A 19,919-nucleotide genomic window follows, 5' to 3' on the forward strand; every position below is an offset into this window, starting at 1 on the left:
TCAGAGTTAACAATATAAACTCCGTTGAAATTTTGAATTACGAGCCGATTTTCAAAAAACTTCTGGGACAGCATCATTTTTGTGGTGGGAAAAAAATCTTCATTCAAATCTAAACATTCAGATGTCGGAACTTATTAATAGGAAATCGATAAATCGATAATTGAGTAATAACGGGCTGCTTTATTAATACACAGCCTCTAAAATTTTTACTGCACGACTATCAAAGAGTCATCTTAAAAAATAATTTTGCCAAACAAAACAATGGTAATTATGGTGGAATAAGAGACGAGTTCCACCATATTGTTTATGAGCTTCCGTTTCCTAACGCTACGCTGCGGGCTATGAGCATTGCAACAATAGTTCCAAAAACACTTAATAGTTGTCGCCCGAATCGCCTAGTGCCACGAATGATCGGTGACATCGGTGTTCGCGTCAGTCAGTAAGCAGAGAGCCTCAGGCACGTACAGAGCTTGAGGGGACTCGGTGTCGATCGCAAAATCCAGCGACGACAAAAAAATTTTTCGTTTTATTACCCTCCCTATTTTCCGTCATTGTGTTGTGTTTCCTGACGCAAAAAGACTCTTCGAAGGCTCGTTGAGTCGTCCATTTCGAGTGTTATCCTTGCTCAATTGACGCGTGGACACATTTGTCTGTGACTTGTGTTTTTATTATATTTGTGGTGTGCGAGGAGTAAAAAGGAAAACGCGCGGATGGCGAGCGTTCGTAACGGGGCCGCAGAGGGGTAGTGGATAATCGAGGAAACACCAAAAAGACAAAAAACGAACGTCTCTCATCTTTCTGCGGGGTGTTACAACATGGTTGTTTTCATAATGACGAATGACAAGTTTGAGGTGTATTCGGGATCGTTTATCAGATGAGGCTGTGTCGTGAGCGACGAAACTCATTTGTGAATTATAGTGTGACAAAAGGGGTAAGCTTTTTATTAATAATTTTCGTGAACATGCGTATACATAGACGAAAAATAGTGATGTAAAACCTGAGCGTTCGATGCCTCGTGAAGCCAGACAGGTTTTCTGGTCCAGAGCAGTCTGGTCGAGACTCTCGTGAAACGAAGGGGAAGGAGGTGGAGAAACGTTTTAACCAAGGAGACACTGTGGCGTCGATTCTCAGAGATTGACTCTCGTTTGCGTTCGATTACGCGCAAAGAGAGCTAGATAGTTAAAAAAACAGCGAAGCCGAGGTAACCGGAGAAATTTCTGTCTGAAATAAAACTGTAGTACACGGTGCTCTCGTCGAAGCCGTTGTTTCCGCGTCAAAATTGAGGTTATACAAGGCGAAGTCGAGTCTGCTTCGAATACGTTTCAAATACACCTGCCAATCTTTGCGACAGCTGTTTTCGCGACCTCGCTACACCGTTTATTCCATCATCGCGTCTTTTGCGTGTACACACTATTATAGCAAACTTCCACCATTATTTTACACTCGTTCGTCCATCAATTCTGTTGCTTCACAAGTAGCACTCGTGTTATGATATTTTCTTAGATTTGCCCAATTCTTTACACCTTGTAACATACAGTAGTAGGTCCTCCGTTGAATTGTCGGGAGTCTGCATAATTCCATTGGGATTTCAAGGTTTATGAGCGAGCCGTACGATCCCCTGTGGCGACGAATCAGACAAAAACGACCATTTATAACGAGAAAAAAAAACCGAAACTGGAGCAAACGTCGTTGAGAGCGACGGTGCGTCGCGACGTCGAATTCACGATGTAAATGTAACGCGCCGTGACGGATGGGAGAGTAGTTGAGAGAGTTTTTGCTTTTTATTCTCTTTTGCTCTTTTTCAAGTGCGTTTCGACGATGCAACGAGAAAAATTCTCTTTAATCACAATATACGTGCATCTATACATTTCAATGTACAGGGCATCCGAGACCGGAACAGTTCTATCGCTAAATTATCAATTGATTTTTCGTCTCTTCGCAACCATCGTTCCCGTTTTATTGACTCGTGTTTTCGAAAAAAAAGGAACTGTTTATACATTTTTTGCACAAATCCTTTTCGAAAGCACATTTTTCTCAATTAATACATTTGAAATTTCATTCGCACGTGGAATATCTGAAAATCCGCTGTGATAAATCGATTGCGGTACACGAATGTGAAAGCAGCAACAACGATTGGATTATGATTGAAAAAAAATTAAAAGTCTTCCAGACAAAGAGGAAACTCGCGTGAAGGTCGCAGCAAGGTTGATTTCGCCTGGAACATCTCATAGCCGAGTCTCATGCAGCGCGAAAGTTGGTCATTATTATTGTTTTATTGTGCGCGAGGCTCGTGAAGATTCTCTGAAACACTTTTTCTCGATATCGTCCCATTTCTCGGGAGCGTCTCTCCTCATTCATATCTAAATATAACTATATCCATTTAATCGTGCGTCTTCTGCGGAGCGTGTATAACGATATCATCGATTTTCAAAAGGTAACGTCATTTTTTTCATCGCTCCTCTTGTCTTTTCCAACACTGGCATCTCGCCAGAATTATTTGCAACGTTCTTATCGTATTGCATATAAAAACACGTCGGTCATCCGTTCCCAATTGTATCCGCATTATTCTCATTATTACTTTTTCTTCCTGCTCATATTTCTCGCCATACAGGCTGTCTCGGAGGTGACGTCCGAGGTCTGCACACGGTATAGACCAAATCATATTATTCCTTAGAGAAAAGTTCACGGCGGTTTTTCACTGCGATCCGTCGTCGTTTGGTGACCTAACAATAATGAATCAGCAGCGGAAAGAAGGCCCAATGCAAATTGACTGGAAAATTGAAAAAATTAATCGATTTTATTGAGCTTTCGGACACCCTTGATGCGTATCAGCGCGGTTTTTGTATTTTTATTACTTCGGAACGTGGGTCACGCGATCTTATCCGCTTTCTACACCATTTTACACATAATTGTATATAAAATAAATATACGAGAGGGATATATATTTAAAGATTAATATATCTCGTATTTGTCTTGGCTGTCTCGGCATTGGCGGAAGCCACGCGACGCGCGTGTCGCTCACGATTTTTTTTATATACATGAACACACGTTCGGGCAATGAAAAAATGATGAAAAAACACGTAGCATAAGACGGAATTGCGGATTCCAACGTCGGGCGGCGATGCAGGCATATCAACACAAAATTTATTCGATCGTGTGGCGCTGGAGTTTTTTTCAGTAATTCTCCAATTTCGTTCCCTGCCGAATTTCCAATTCGTACAATACAATACAAATGTTTTTTTCGTTCATTTCGTTGGACTCCAACGTTGCAAACTTCAGCGTCGCTCGATCGTCGTAATTATGAGGTTCTACGAGCTTTCATAATTCGGGCCTTTGATTCCTCAATGTTGAAATATTTTTCCGCACCAAAGTAGCGTTTGCTTCCAGTCGATGCGATGGACGGCCTCGAATGGTGTGATGCTCTTCATATCTCGTATTTCGGAGGACCACGTGCCTCCTCGCGTTGATTACGTAATCGAACGAGCGTGCGATCACAGCCCGGCGATCGGATAGAGCAAGCGTAGTCTCCGCAAACTCTCGGCTTCTCACTGTCTCGATTCATCTCGCAGAGATCTCGCGTACGTAAACACACCTCAATTCAAGGTATTCTTCTTTTCGGTTGGCCATCAAACACCAAATGTATATTTCGACTCGATTATTTTCAATCACCGAATTACAGAACCCGGCTGCTAAGTTTTATGTCGAAGGCTCCGTGCATGTGTGCACATACGAGATAAATCGGCTTAGTTGACATTGGCTCGGATTTTTTTCGAATACACGAATCCCCTGTGCAAGAATTTTGAAAATTTTTCGTAAAATTGTATGAAATGAAAAAATTTGATTGTCAGCATCTCGAAAGAGGATAAATATAAATTCTAGAGTGTAGAGAGTATGCAAATGTTACAACGGCAACTCGCCCATCGGAATGGATGCGACCTTCGGAGTATTTTTTTTCTACACACCGAGTTTTAACGGACTCGAGGTTTGTCATAAACTATCAAAATTCTGGTAACGAATAGATCCAAGTTAATATCCTTGTAAAGCATTTCAAGCGCGATGCCTCGCTCGTCGGGAACAACCGAGCTAATCAAATTTGAATATTCACTCGAAAGAGGCTACCGTGGAGAAATATTGTCTGCGGAGTCTCGTGTGCAAACGACGCTTTATAAACTTTGACATCTGGGACACCCTCAAGCCACTTATTGAGAGAACATCGATGCTCTTTCAGCTCCAAACAAAAATATATTCGATGTTACCGACTTGCCCGCTGTGGATTATAGTCGCCCGATTACGTATGATTATTGGGTCATTATACGCGCAGCTGCGTACGTGGCAAGGTCGCACCGCCGTACTAAAAGTAAAAAAAAACAACGCGCGCGCTATGACATATATTTCAACGCGCGCAACGTGTTCGACGAGTTTGTAACCGCGTCGAAAATGGCTTCCCGATTGCGCCTTCATCTTGTTCATGTGTTCGTGAAAATAAATAAAAAAATATAACGAGTGCAAATACAAAAACAATGTCCCGCGCATATAATGGGACCCGGGTGAGATTCGGAGAATGCACGTCGCAGGTCTGATATTTGAAATTGGCGTATGAATTGAGATAAGAATTTACCAGGGGGCAACCGACTCCCATGAGTCTGTCATGAATATGTCGAACGTTTTTGAGTCAGGGTCACGTTATGACTCACCCGTTGATAAGCTTCGCCCGAAACACTTTGATCGGCCTCGTGTCAATGACACAATCGTTTCTTTCCTCTGCTGGTGGTGAAGAACAATTTTGCTCCAATCATTTTTCTTCGCATTCTTCTCTCGTGTCATGAAAACAATCTCGAATAGCCTTCAACTCTTTCGGTCATGAACGATAACCCGATTATGAAAGAACGATCGAGCTCTTCGTTTCTCGTCCGGGGGCCGATGACCACGAGTCAACGATTTACGAAATTGGAAAAAAAGCAACACAAATATAAAATAAAAACGAATTATACTCGGCGCTTGCTTGTTTTCATTTTTAATGGAAATTAGACGACCGAGCGCGACGAATCTCGATGAGTCGGACTGCTGACGAAACGATCCACCGAAAAACAATGAAATTTAAATTTCGACGTAACCGTAGCACGGCAGATAAATAACACGAAATCCTAATAAAATGCTCCATTTTTTCGCTCACTCTTCTTCTCTCTATTTCAGAATCGTGAGGATCGAGGGGAACATTCATAATGCCCGGAAAATCGTTTAGACGAAGGGGACACGAGGACCTGAGAACGAAAAAGTCAACGGCGAATCTTGACTGAAACGAAGAGGAAGGAACAAGGTAAACCCGAGAGTAAACGATAGTCCGGGTGAAAATAATAGGGACAGCAGAAAAGATCGAAAGGGAGAAGAAAGAAGAGAAGAATGTCGGGGAGAAGAGGCAGCGTCGACCGATTGCTCTCAGATTCGATGCCAATTCGTCGAAGCGCGAAACGCGAGATTCGGTAAATTTGGAAAGGGAACGAAAGGAATAATAAAAAGAGAGAGAGAAAAAACGGTTGGCTAAGCCGGTACAAATGAGCGGGGACCACGAAAGGAGGCAACGAGAATGAGGCTCCAAGTATTTAAATAAAATGCGAAATAAGTAACGATAACGAGAGCTCCCGGTGAGCCAAATAAAAATAATTTCGAAAAGCCGTTAAGCAACGTAAAGTGTTGAACTTTGAAAACGTGATATACGAAAATTCATATCGACGATTTTGCTCGTAGGCAAAGATAGAAGAAAAATTATTCGTAGCGGATGAATACTCGATTGAAATAGAGAGAAGAAAATTAATCGCCAGATAAATACGAGCTCGAGCGAGAGACATTCGCGTTGAATCACGGGGGTGGTACGAATTACGGTTCAAAGTGAAGTGCCCGGGACTCGCTGAGATGGCCTTCATGATGAAGAAGAAGAAGTACAAATTCTCGGTGGAGATCGGCCTCGAGGAGCTAACCGCAGTGCCTTTCGTCAGTGCCGTCTTGTTCGCCAAACTTCGACTCCTGGATGGCGGTTTCATCGATCATTCCACCAGGTTGGTGGTACAGATTTATCTCAAAATTATCATCTCGAACGCCGGCGGCGCACCTTGTCATGAAAGCCATCGGCATTCGAATCAATAAATTTCGACCCAAATCGTTGTACATGCGTGAGCGCTTTAACTCGATGAATAGAAAAAAAAAATAATAATCGATGCATCGATTGATATTATAGAGGAGAAAGATATATATATTTTCGGGGTTGTTGGGGAAACATTTCCGCGAGTTGGCTCGAGTGCATGAGCCATCGACTATATAAGAATGGAAAGGGATGAAAGTAGGGAAAAACGAGAGATGGAACGGGGGGAGGGATGCGATGCTCGAACGAGGTCGAGTTCTCATTGGGTTTCCGTGGAAAAGTTGCACACAGCGGTATCGATCGATCGAGCACATTTCGATACCCGCGCGCGAGACTTTTTCTTTTCATCTCCCTTTTTATTCTCGCGCCTTCTTTCTCCATCGCTTTATTATGCGCGGCGACCGAGTGAGCTGGAGGCAAAACCGGAGAGACGATCTCGAATCCGTATCGGATTCGACTATGCGGATGAGCAAACACGAAAAAATAACTGTTGCTCGTTAGGCGACATCGAAAGTTGACGTTCGAAATACCGAAGAGAGAACGGTGAGCTGTTTTGCGCAATGCTACTTTTCGGGTAGTCTGTACGCAAAGACGAGCGTGGGCTTGCGAGGGATCTCATCTAAATTCGGCATTCCGTTTCCGTGGCTAGCTTCCGGCATCCTTATTACCGCGGCGATATCATACATTCCCTGAAGAAGGAAACCGCACGCTCGCCCGCGATTAAATACCATAGGCGCGCGTCGTTGGACCAGAGCCAGCTTTCTCTCCCGCTGGCATTACGAAAGATTCGAGGGAGCGCGAGTGCGAAAAAGTGAGAAACATTTTCGGGATGACTGATAAAAGCCACAAAACGATAAAGACTCTGGCCGCCGATCTATTATGTTTATAAACATCATCGGACACGTGTGAAACGCGTCTGGGAGCTATCGAGAGGAGATTACGAGGTAAACTGAACTGCGTACGTGAGCCAAGACAAATTCGGTAATTGCGAGTACGAATCTCCGCTTGAAAATCGATGTGCGTGCATGTGTATTCAACCGCGTATTATATTTGGATAACACGTACGTATGAAAGTGAAATAGTGTCCGGATCGCGATAAGAGAATGATACGTTATCGAGGGAGGCGTGTTTTTTTTTCCGCATCGATCGGGTGCGCGAAAAACATCCTTTCCGAAATCTTAACATCAATAACGAGAATACCTGCTTTTCATTCGGCCCATCGAGGTAAATTATTCACCGAACGGTTTCGACGCAAAACCTCGAAATTTAATGAACTCCGCGTGAATATATTGGGGCACGTCTCGAAATTGAATGTTTTTCGTATATTGCCCGCGATGTGGATTCTCGCTTGGCGCTTTCCACGGGACGGGGCGACCTTGAACCGTGGCCTTTTCGCGACCCATCGCGTCACAGATTTCGCACATTTCTCCTATCAGATCGGAAGCCGAAACGAACTCTTTTCTTTGTCGATGAAAAATATCTCGGTTCTCGGACCATATGTGACTTCGGACTTTCAAGTTCGACGCGCACGAGTGATTTTTTGGACTCGTTATTTCTCTCGTTCAACGACGATTCGGAAGCTTTTCAAGCCCTTAAGTCTGGGATTCATTGGTTCGGTACTAGAATTCAAATTGAAATTTTATTTGACCTTTCTTCGATCGAATTTCCACCCAACGAGGTTCGACTACCATCCAGGAACATATTATTGTGCAAAGTGACAAGCTTGTCGGCCGCATCGACAAGTGAATCAACGAACCGAATTGAAGTGATGCCGGACCGTTGACATCGGTCCTTTCGGGTCGAAAAAAAAAATATAACGATACTCAATTAATAGGATCTCGTACTGAGGCAATGTCGCTGAAGTTTGCAACGTTGGAGTCCAAGAAAATTATGTAAGAAAAACCTCCAATAATTGGAGGTCGTACCGAGGCACTGTGAATCGAAGAAGAGCTGTCAAATCTGCAAATCAGTTTTCTTTCCGCAGTGCACCAAAGACAAATAGATGATTGTGCACACCCCCGCGCGCGCTAACGAAAACGCTACTGTTGGGTCGATCGGAGTTAGTTTCCTCCCTTGAACGTTGCGCCGGTTGCTCCTCCACGAACGCCGCCGCCGCCGCACTTCTCTTCATTTTGGTCGATAAACTACGCGGAAGATCGCGTACCACACCAAGCGACCCTTGACCTTCGTGCGCGAGAGATAGTTTCCCTGGTATATTTCATCTTGAATCCCCCTGGTTTCGTTCCTCATCTCCCCTCTCTCATTATTGGCGAGCGTTGTTCGATTCCCCCATGTGGTTTTCGCCACCGCGAATATACCGCGATCCAACATGGACCGTGAACTTGCTCCAATTGATGTACCGATCCACCCACTTTGTCGTTTCGACTTGCGGAGTTGTCCACCCTTCCAAATGACAGATCGCGGGCAACTTTTCGATATTTCATTCGCTTTTTCGAGATTCGACGATTTTTTTTATGGAGATCCCTCTTGGTGACACCGCGATTTAACAATGTAGAGAATCGCAGAGGAAAAAGTGCCAAGAGCGTACGCGATAATGGACAATGTCCTGTCTTCCTGTCGTTCGGTGTACAGCGTGTCCCCAAAGTCAGCGCCGGAATTCACCACGCGGGACCATACCGAAATTACCGTATTACGAGCTCCGAGCCATTGTTTCCCGACCCACCGTTCGCCCCGTACATCGTTCTCATCCCTCGAGCAGATCCATAATTTATGATGCTGCATATACGTTATTGCGGGGCTCCGTTCAAAGCGCACCAGAAACTCCTCTCATGACATGTGCGAGGATCTGACACCGCGTGTGGAACTTTGTAACAAAGCGCCGTCTCTCGCTCTCTCTCCTTCTCTCTCGACTTTGTCGACGAGCAACGCACAGCTGCGGGGACCCCTTGATGAGGAAACGTCCGATTACAACGAAGCCAGAACCCGATCTACCCTCGTATGGGTCTATACGCGAAGTCTCAATTCCGATCGTTTCTCCAGCAATTTAACAAATTATTTTCTCAATTTGTATATTCGTCCGGCAATGCGGCCACCTCCGTTGGAGCGTTGCACATCTTTTCAGATCTTTTTGCGAGGAGCTTCGTCGTCAATCCCCTCAGAACCGTGTCGCAGAGACGTTACAAGGGAACATTAACAATTTCCCGAGTTCCGAGTTCCGCGAAAAATTGGAGTGACCTACTTGTCGGGAAATGTACTTTGCATTTTACCCGTTGCGCTCCTCCTTTATCTTTCTCGATTCTTTTTTTTTCCACTCGTTCTCTCCACAATCTCCGGAGATTCCTGGAAACTCTTTCCTTCCTCGATCAATCTTATCTTCCATTTCGTATTCCCAGCCATTTACCGAGTACCCCGCGAGGAGCGTTGGAAGAACAAATGAGATGAAAAGACCAAGAAAGATGCGGGGAGGAGGAAAAGAAAACAAAAATACGTTGAACACGTGTTCGCTCGAGAATCATGAATAATTTCATTGATCGACGAACCAACTTCTCATAATTGAACCTCCTCTCATCATCAACGTTTTCCACGAATTTTTCCCCTCGTGCTGCCGAGCACTGGGCCCAACGAAAATACAAATGAAATGAGCGCCGCCAGAGCCAAGAGACTCGTTATCCTCGTAAAAGTTTTTTTCCTCTCGACACTTTTCTACTCCGGTCGTCTCTTTGTTACCAGCAGAATTTGGCAAAAGTTTTCTGAACTCGAGCGAGCCACGAGCTCCGAATCTCTCTTGACGTCATTTCACCGGAAGTCGATAAAAATGTATCGTCGCATTCGGGAAATCTGTCGACTGTATTCCACGTCCATTCGGCTGACATTTATTTTCGCTATTTGGACTCGTCGGGCACGCTAAAGAAATCAATCCTCTCACACAAATTGTGCGAAATATGGACTTTCGTGTTATCTTTCATCGTATACATGGAATTTGGCTAATTCGAAGTTGCGGAAAGAGGTTTGGCATCTCGCGTAGGACACTAAATTTGGGTGCTTTATTTTTTTTGTCCCCCTTCCTAAAAACGTGTTAGCACTTTTGTCCAGATCGCAAAATGTTCTTTAAAAGCTCGAAAATTAAACGAGCGAAAGTTATAAAAGCGGAGCGCGAGTGCTCCGGGACAATCGCCAACGGGTTCCACGCGAGCAGTTCTTTCCGTCATTTCGTTTTTCTTTAAACTTTTTCATTAATCAGCCAGTGTGCTCGATCCTGACGTCAGCCTTGACCGAATTTATCCTTGCCTTGGGAGTACACGAGTACGGGGAGGTCCATGAAGAATAGGGTCACAATACCGGATTTTGTGCATTGAGAATTTTCGCGCGGTCGTACGATAAAATAGAAATAAATATCTTAAAATTTCTGGTAAATCGTGATAGAGGCAAATCGAACGTTGCAAGTCCACCGCGATTCGTCGAGTCCGACGGTGAGCCATTATTTGAGAAACAAATCATTTACTTATTTTTTACTACTGAACCGAAAGCCTTTTTCCTTATTTTTACGACTTTTATTTGCCACTTGGTGAACCGCGTGATATTTCTCTTGTTGTGTCATCCATCGGAATGAATAGAGGTCCGCGAGAGGGCCTTCGAGGGTCGAGATTTTCTACCCTTTGCATCGTTCGAGGGAGAAAAAGCGACAAAAACAGGAGTGCGTAGGTGTTTCTTTTTTTACCCTTATAGAGGGTCCGGATCGCGTGAGTTCGTGACCCGAGAGTTTGAGCTTTGGGTGGCTGATCGTGTACGAGAACACAGTTCTATCTGGATATACGTATAACCTATTGGCAGGACGCAAATGTCGTGCGTGAACGAGGAACGACACAAGGGGAGTACAAACTACGCTACAAGGGACGATTATGTCTCCTCTGTGTGCATATACGTCGTCGCACACACGTACACACTCTATTTGTCCGTTGTGAGTTGTGATCCCCCTGCACCCTGACACGACCTCCTCAAAATCGATAAGTATACAAAAGGTTGACCGCGTCGTTCCGAAGGAAGAGGGCAAAAAAAATCACCAACCGATACGGCGAGAATAATAATGACGTTATAATTGCTTTGAAGATCATGGACTCGTGTTTTTCACGATATTTCAGTCTCGTAGGGCGCGCTGGCCGTCTCAAGAGTGACTCGCAAAATTTGTTCTCGGCGTTATCGAGACAATTGTACCGCCGCCGTTCGAAATATCGCGAGGAGAAGTGAAAAATGGTTAAAGACGATGCGTCACCGCTGTGACACTCGTGCACGATTTCCCGGACACCCCGTAGAGACGCGAATCGCCCTGAGGGTTTGGAGGTGAAAAAAAGACTTAAATCTCGATAAGTGCCTACACGAACACGGAGTTTCGAGTGCAATAAAAAAGATGCCGCGCCTTTCTAGCGGATCGTGCGCATTTCGTCCAAGACTGGACGTATTACGAGATCGAGATAACGACGAGGAGCCCGATACAGACGTCTCGTTGTCCATTTTTGTTGAGCCACTTTCACTCTCCATCGAGCCTCTTTCGCGATTCTTCTATATTTCTTTCCTCTCGCAGCTTCTCTTCGTCATTTCCTTTTTCTTCCTCGCGATACTCTCGACCGAGTTGGAACAGAATTCCTCATTTTCTATCCTTCTCCCTCACCCGCGAGCCAGCCAGGCTAGATCCACTCTCGGAACATTTGGTCAGCCAAAGTTGATGTTTGGAAATGCCTATTTTTAAACGTGATATTTGGAGCGGTCTTAAACTTGTTTACATCTTCTCGCATATACCCGACGCGCGTGCATGTTTCTTCGTTAAATAGCCCCGAAAATGGCTCCGTGGAAAAACAACTCTCGTTACATCGTTTTTTTAATCCACAACCCGATTCGTCGATGCGCCTAAAAAGAAGAAAGATAAAAAATTGAGAGACAGAAAGATCAATCTCGGCCTATTACAAGCGCGAGATCGTATACAGACTGCGTGTTATCGATGTCACCTTGAATTTTTACGAGTTCAAGCACAATCGCCCACTCTCTCACTTTGCCGGTTGCATGTTCGTATACAGCTATATATCCTACCACACGTAAACACACACCTCGATTTCAAATCACAATTGTCTTGGCGTCACATGGCTATTGCAATTGGACACGAGACTAACCGTTGGAAATAATGCTAATGAAAAATTACTTATTGCGCGATGAAACGTAATCGATTCGGTGCTTCGTCGAGTGCGATCGTTGATACCAATAAAACGAAAAAAAAAAATCCATTTCACTCGCCTCTCCTTTCCATCTTTAATACTCTCGACACTTTTTCTCTCCGCTGAGGAAGTCTCCTTCAATGATGTGTCCTCGTACGAAAAAAAAACTCGAGGACAACGAAGGAATGATTGGGACGAGTGCGAAGCAGCAAAAACCAATGCGTTATGGATCATTTTTATTAATAATGTCGGAGCATCATCTTACTATTTTGCCTGCATCGCGTCCCTCTTGTCTCTGATGCGTAATGCGCGCTATTCTTTATTTATACCGATTTTTCTTTTACGTCAGCCTGCACATTTTAAATACCAGCGGAGGAATAATAAAAAGGAAAAAATAGATACGCGCGCGGTTCGAAGTGACTGACATCAGGATGCATTATTACCGGGAGTGACGATCTGTACCGTCGCACTCGTGTTTTTCAAGAATCGTAAAAATGCGGATAATATACGAGGTCTTCTGATTTCAAACGATTTTTCAAAAGTTGTGCGCGCAAAGAATTTTTCTTCGGCTTTTGTCTGCGGTTTTATTGTCGGGTCTCTGTCTCGCAGCGTTTCCTCGAAATTAGATGAAATTTTTTCAACTGTCGGTTTTCAAGTAGGAGCTCTGAATATTTATGAATTGGACGTCGCTGAACGAAATTGTATGACCACTCTCAAGGAAGAACTCGCTGTAGATTCGTGATGAGAATGAAAAAATTCTGAGGCAAAGGAAGAGAGAAAAGCGCGGGTTTAAGTACCAACAATTCGACGGAGGGACTCTTGGTAGTTTAGTAAAGAGTTCTTGTGACTTAATTGCGTTTCTATTATTACTCGGGTGGACTGCGAAGAACCGCGAGAGCACGTGCGCCGCTTAATGGTCCTCGGTATTTGCACTCCATAACTTACTGAAACAACATGTTTCGGGTGTTACGAATTGAACATTTTTCTCGTGCATTCTGATGCGCGCGGTACAACCTAAAATCTAACCTCGCACTTTTGTACAAAAAATCTTTTCTCAAAAGTTTTTTTAAATAAACGGATTGTGATGCTCCAAGTACAAAAGTTTCAAATTACGAATCGCGAACATTTTCAATTCGTTCAATTTTTACTCGATCCCTTTCGTTAATAAGAGGCGATTAATCATGCAATGTTATCGAAGCGTGCATTAACAAAAATTCGCGGTGTTCGCTCATTTGTTGAACCGTGTCCGACTCTATCGTATATGTTACCTACGTTCAAATATTTCGCGAAGAAAAAGCATCTACGCGGTATGCCCCGATTTTCATATTGCAAAAACTTCTTGTTCGGAGCTCATGTTTCAACGAGTATCACAAATTACTCGAGATTTCCGGTCAAATAATCTTCGTGGTCCATGGATAACCGATCAATTTCATTTGATTGATCGTATAGATAGTTTGCCCAAGTGGTGTGGGCTCCCGCTCACACGGTCAAAGAGCACGTAGGCGTCGGAATTACAATTGACAAGCGCGGCGTGTTCCGAGACGAGCAAGACAAGCACACAGGGCGACAAACGCGGACTCTGATTCCTAATAGAGATACAAGGTGGTCGAATTCAAAGCGTGATTCCAACTGAAACTCGATCACATGAGAACGAAACGCCTGGTAAAAAACGACGCTCGTCCATTTTCCCAAAGTTGTCACTCCTCCTGCGCCGGTTGGAAACTCATGGTACCCTCGCGACAGAAATAAGCTAACGACCTTATCGGATCAACACAAAATCCCGCAAGTTCGAAAAATTCAGAAAAGAAAAATACATTTCTCCTTCGTATCTATAGTTCTTCGACTTTAACAGATTCCTATGTTTCCTTCGAGCCGAGAGCTTACTCTTTGGACACCCGGCATATATGTGCGTACACCACGTGTATTTATATATATAAAGGACAACCGAGTGAGAGGCAACGAGGGACGGTCACGGTCGTCACGGTGACAATGAATTTTTATTGGACTTTGTGGCAAGTTCCTTGGTATCATTTCAAATTCTCTCTCTCTCTCTCTCTCTCTCTCTCTCTCGCTCTTTTCCGCAAGCCTCCGCATTACATTAATCAGGATTACGAGAATAAATTCTTCATCTTTCGAAATACTACAACGCGTGTGTTTTCCTCACACTAGCTTCTCATTGGCGGTGAACTTATTTCGTTTTCATTAATCAATTGACAGATTTCAAAAACGTTGTATCGGAGGTAAAAATGTCTGGGGTGCGATCGATAATTTATTAATTCCCGCAAAAACCATCGAACGTAACTGCTCGCGAACGTGCCATATCTCATTGACAATGGCTTGGGAAAACGAACCTTCTAATCCTACCATTCTTGGTCGTCATCTTCGGGCCAGCCTGTATAGTTGTATTTATATATACGTGTATGCATCGTTCGCGGATATTGTATTTATGACTTTTGTGGAGTGTGTCACGGTTAGTGTGCAGCACGCGAACCTCCAACGGCGATAATACGCGGCAGAGGTAAAAGAGAAGCCGATGATGGCCGTTTAATTACGGCCCGACGAAACTAAAGATGGTATTACGTACCGCACGACTCACTTGCATGTGCATTAACTTTTCTTGTTCTCGAAGGACAGCTGTTCCTTGGTCGACCGCGGGTTTGAACTACTTCGCGATTTCTAAAGCCCATTAGGGTGCTCTGGAAAATCATTGACCGGTCGTAACGTTCTTTGTACAATTCGACTGGAATTTTTCGTTCAATTTCCAATCGATCCTGGCGTTCAACAAATATTTTTCATTCGCTGTGATTGCGTCGCGCCCGTGCGGTTGATCCAAAATTCGAGATATTTGACAGAAATCATCGAACAATATAGGTACTTTTTCTACTTCGGTTGGATTCGAATCCGCGACGCAATGAGCACCGAATGCTCAAACGATTATGGAAAAAAAAAGTTTGAGAGAAATAAGGATCTTTTTATTGAACTGAAAATTGCCATCAATGCCAAAAGTAAACTTACCTCCTGTTTATAGTATCTCCATGTACGCAGAAACACTTGCTCAAGTTACCAACATTTTACTCTTCCAGCCTCACTTTATTTATAATTCATGGAACAACTTGTATATAGGAACGCCTCGTTTACGTCGGCACTTCGAATCTTGGCTCGACATCGATACCGCTCGCTATTCGATCGGATTTCTGCCAACCGATGATACAGTTGATCCCGCGAAAAAAAATCAACGACCTACGCAAATGTTTGTTCCAAACATTGCGTCCGACAAATTTGCATTAAATTTGTCTTCGGTTGAGCGAAAAATATGCTTAAATAGGAATTCAATGATGGTTGTGTTGTTCCACGAACCCCACCCAATTCATTGGAACAATGATCCTAATTCTATATTCATCCAATTCTTGACTTTCGATATCACGACGATTTTTAGAAAGTCTTCGGTATTTATACTCGTGATACCAAACCGGTTTCTGCGTAATGGAGAATTCTCCGAGTTATCCTTCGCGTACAAAAACAGAGACAGAAATCTTGTAACTCGGTAGTTCGCCCAGTTTTATGGCGATATGTGTCTCGGAACGATTACGAAATCGAAACAATCTCGAGCCTATATGCATTGAAGCAAGAAAGGGAATGAGCGAGAGAGAAAGAGAGCCGAAGAGAGCCTTGAACAGCCTTGCCCACGGCTCTGTGAACTCTTGAGAGATCCCCACGTGTTGTATCAGCGCAACAGCGGCACCAGCCAACGAGCCAGACAACCCAAGAGATAATACGTGCAAACTTCACGATTTCCCTCCGCGTCATCCAGTCTCCGAGATAAAAAAAAAAATATCGATCGTAATCGAATGATGAAAACTCAAGTAAACGCGTCCGGAGAATATTAATAGCCGATATTATTTGCCTTTTTCTACTTTCGGAAGATTGAAAAATACTCGCCCTCTCCTCAAACGCATCGATGATCAAAAAAACTAACGTGTCAAATAATTTAACGAAGCAACGATTAATAATATTTCGAAGTGCTTTGTAATAAAATCAAAGAAAAAGTCGTGCATATTAATAAATTTGTAATAAAGTTTTTACTAACTGTCTCAACATTCCAGACAATTTATAACGAATAGCGATTCACGTAGAAATTTTGTAGAAATAATTACCATTGTTGCGACGTTGAAACGTTCTTTCTCCAATTTCATAATTGCCGTTAATTCAGTCAATGCTCGTTTGTCACGCAAACCGCATTTGATATAGCATACGCTTGTGTATATTCATTATTATTGGTGTGGGGTGTCTGAAAAGTGATGCTCGAAATTCACAGAATGAAAAAAACAGGAAACTTCGGTAAAGACAAGTCCTCGAGCGCAGTTTTTTCCGTGACGCATGCGTTTGATGAGTCATCGGTCAATCGACCGACATCTGATTCTCATCGGCTAAAACAACACCCTCCTCTTATATCCATGAAGTTTTGGGGACACCTTTTGTACATGCAACATATTTGTGCGGACGTATATGTATACATTGGTGAGCTTTTCCGTTTTGCGTGCTCGCAGCCTCTGCTCTTATCTCTATGACAAATCCGCGCACTACAGAACGGAAATCGTGATAGGTCAGTAGTGGGCGATGGCTCGAACTCGGTCATACACGAAAATTGTCGTGTCGGATACGTTACACACACTCAATATCTTTACGAAAATTTGCGTATTATATATATGATACGGAAAATGCACATGCGCCAAGAATTGAGTGATTTCATCGAAATATTCACTTCTCATTCGAATGGAAATTTTATTTTACCAAGTGCGACGAGAAAACTGCTTCGAGAACGGGGAAAAAGTAGTTCTTCCCCATCGAACTCTACAAAGCAGCAGATTCATTCGTGATTGGTTCTCGTGAATTCGACACGTCCTCGAATAATGTCGAGTTCACCGGCGCTCGAGTATGTAACACGAGCCAAAGGCTGCTTTGGATCGAGGTGCTATTACGGTATTCAAAGGTACAGTGAGAACGCGACGAATCCATTAGCGGAGTCGAAGCACGATGATACGAGATTGCTTGATCCGTGTCCACCCGCGTTGATCGAATCGAGTCCCAGCACCAGGTTCAGAGGGTCGAAAAGGTGCGAGCAAAGGGGGTGGGGGGAGATTTGCCGGATCAGTGCGATTTTGTATTTTGTCGCATGGTAACGACGCTGAAGTTTGTAACGTCGGAGTCCAACGAAATGAATGAAAAAAATATTCGTAAATCACCAATTTTTTATTTCACCAAAAATCAGGGTGCAGGTTGAAAAACTACGAATTGCGAATTGAACGGGGAACGAAATTCGAGAATTACTGGAATTATTGGAGGGTTTTTTTACATCATCTACATCATTTACAACGCTCGTGTCTCGGGTCATCGGAAAGTCGGCACCCATGATTTCGGAGTCGCTCTTTTTACCTCTGCATGAGAATCTGATTTTCGTCGCACCCCGTATCCGCGCGTGTTTATAGACGCGTAATATCCGAAGGAAGGACGTAAGCGCGCTCTTGGTTTGCCAAGTGTATGAACCAACTCCCTGCAATCGTCCTTCGGCGTACACTACTCTCTCCGACAAACTCAATTTTCACGTATATACACAGACATATGAGCACCGACAAAGTACACTTTCAGCTTTCCTCCCGACATATTTGGGACGCGACCGGTGTATTACTCTCCTGGCGTTTATCTCTGCGACGGCGCTCTCATCTCGACGCTGCGTTACACCGGTCCAAGGTTGACTCTATGCGCATATAATAAATTAGCCAGAAACGAATTCGCGTATATCCAGTGCAGAGTTTCTTTTTCCTAGATCACAATATCCTCTGTCCATGCGCTCTGGAACGAATGCGAAGGAATTTTGAGGCCGATGCGCAATTGCGACTGTTCTCGTTTCTTCAATTCTATAAAACTCTTCGCATTTTTCGTTTCCTCCGCGCTTGTGTTTTTTCATTGCAATTTCCGCTTCTCGCCAACTCACAATTCGCCACTTTAAACGGCTAGAAATACTTGCTCGGCAAGAGCCATTAACAACTGGTCACAGCCGGACTCCAAAACCGGTGCGAGTTGACAAACGAGGTAGAGAACTCACCACCATTGGCTTTTCGTATTATTTTTTTATTTCACCGTCTCTAATTACTCTTTTACGGATACTCAATCGCAACCTTTGCTCCGCAATCCTTTGAGCATTTATAATAAACTTTTGTTTTCTCATCTCCGTCCCTATACTTTTGTATTCTTCTTCTGTTTCCAATTCAAACGAAGGTATGGACTATTTATTAACAGGCTCAAAGTACAGGAAATTGGGTCGTTAAAATAATCCACCTATATGCAGAGTTAGTTCTAAGTGACAACGCGCGAACCCCTTATTGAAAACTTTTTCAAACACCCTTTTCTCGTACGAGTTATGTAAACGCACATTCGTTTAGACGCACCAAAGCTTCACCACTCTCGTTCATACATTCTAACATATTGTGTATGTAGAGCACGGAGGCGCCGGCGTAGAATCGATAATATTAACATTGGACTGACACGCGATATCATATGCGTGTTTTTGTTAAGGTAGCCAGGGCAACTTACGTCTACGACCCTCATTCATCAGCTTAATTCGTATGACTGCGTTTTTCGAAGCATCGATTCCAACGAGACTCCCCCGAACGATTGTTTTTCTGTTTTTCATTATCCTACAAAGTTCAATCGTCCGAAATAGTTTCGTTGAAACGTTCTAATCTTGAATGTTCGATTATTTTTAAACGTCTTCGGGGGCTTTCCCATCGCAATGTTAATATAATTACGGTTTCGTTGAAAAACTCATCAGAAGTGAGAAGAGGCGATTTGGCGATTTTAGCAACTGCAAACGTGAGTCGAGAAACCGGAAAAGTTCAAGCGGCAGTAACATCACGAATGTATTTATTTATTGGTCCGCGTGAAAAAGACAATCTCAATCGTCATAGTCGAGAAAAGATCGTGTGCTCGTATGGCATAAATGAGCAACCAATAAGCAACGAATGACACAAGAGAAGTTATTCAAAGCGAAAATAAACGAAAGGAAAAAACGCAGAGAGAAGAACGTGATGGATGTCAAGTATCAAGGATATAAAATGGAATGAAAGAAAAACTGGCACGGACCACGTTGCACTGGTAAAGCAGAATAGTAAAGAGGAAGAAAGATTGTTCTCGATTCAATGATGTTTTTATCATATGAAAGAAGTTCGCGAAGCGCTTCGTTTTTTCTCTTTTGCATAAGAAGAAAAAACAAACCATTCATGAAAATACTGTTTCTCTTAGAAATATAAAAATAGTGATGAAAGTATGAAACGCACGAAATAAGAATTGATCACAATTAACTTATTAGTTCCTTTTTTTTCCATCGAATTTCTACAAAACTCAAAATTCCCGGGTATCGAATATAAAGAATAACCAAATTCAGTAGGCAAGCCTCACGTGGCACGCAATGACAATACGAAACGTGAGGAATATCACGACGTGTGCAATGTGTACAAGGGGACAAAGAAAAAAAATAAAAAAACGAAACAAGACACGCGGATGGACGAGGATTATTGCCGCAAGCCACGGCCAGCAGAAGACTGGCTCAGCTGGCTAATCTC

General features: G+C 43.4%; 1 protein-coding gene across 3 annotated transcripts in view; it reads left to right on the top strand.

The window, feature by feature from the left end:
* Positions 1–449: 449 nt before the first annotated feature.
* Positions 450–19,919, top strand: part of LOC122410626 (protein FAM102A) — a 29,903-nt gene continuing 10,433 nt past the window's right edge. For all 3 annotated transcript variants that reach the window (XM_043418908.1, XM_043418906.1, XM_043418907.1), the window contains exons 1-2: positions 450–931; positions 5,194–6,053. In XM_043418908.1, the coding sequence (XP_043274843.1) occupies positions 5,911–6,053 (143 nt within the window). In that variant the 5' untranslated portion in view covers positions 450–931; positions 5,194–5,910. The remainder of the gene's footprint in view (positions 932–5,193; positions 6,054–19,919) is intronic.

Source organism: Venturia canescens, chromosome 5 (assembly GCF_019457755.1).
Source record: "Venturia canescens isolate UGA chromosome 5, ASM1945775v1, whole genome shotgun sequence".
Taxonomy (NCBI): domain Eukaryota; kingdom Metazoa; phylum Arthropoda; class Insecta; order Hymenoptera; family Ichneumonidae; genus Venturia; species Venturia canescens.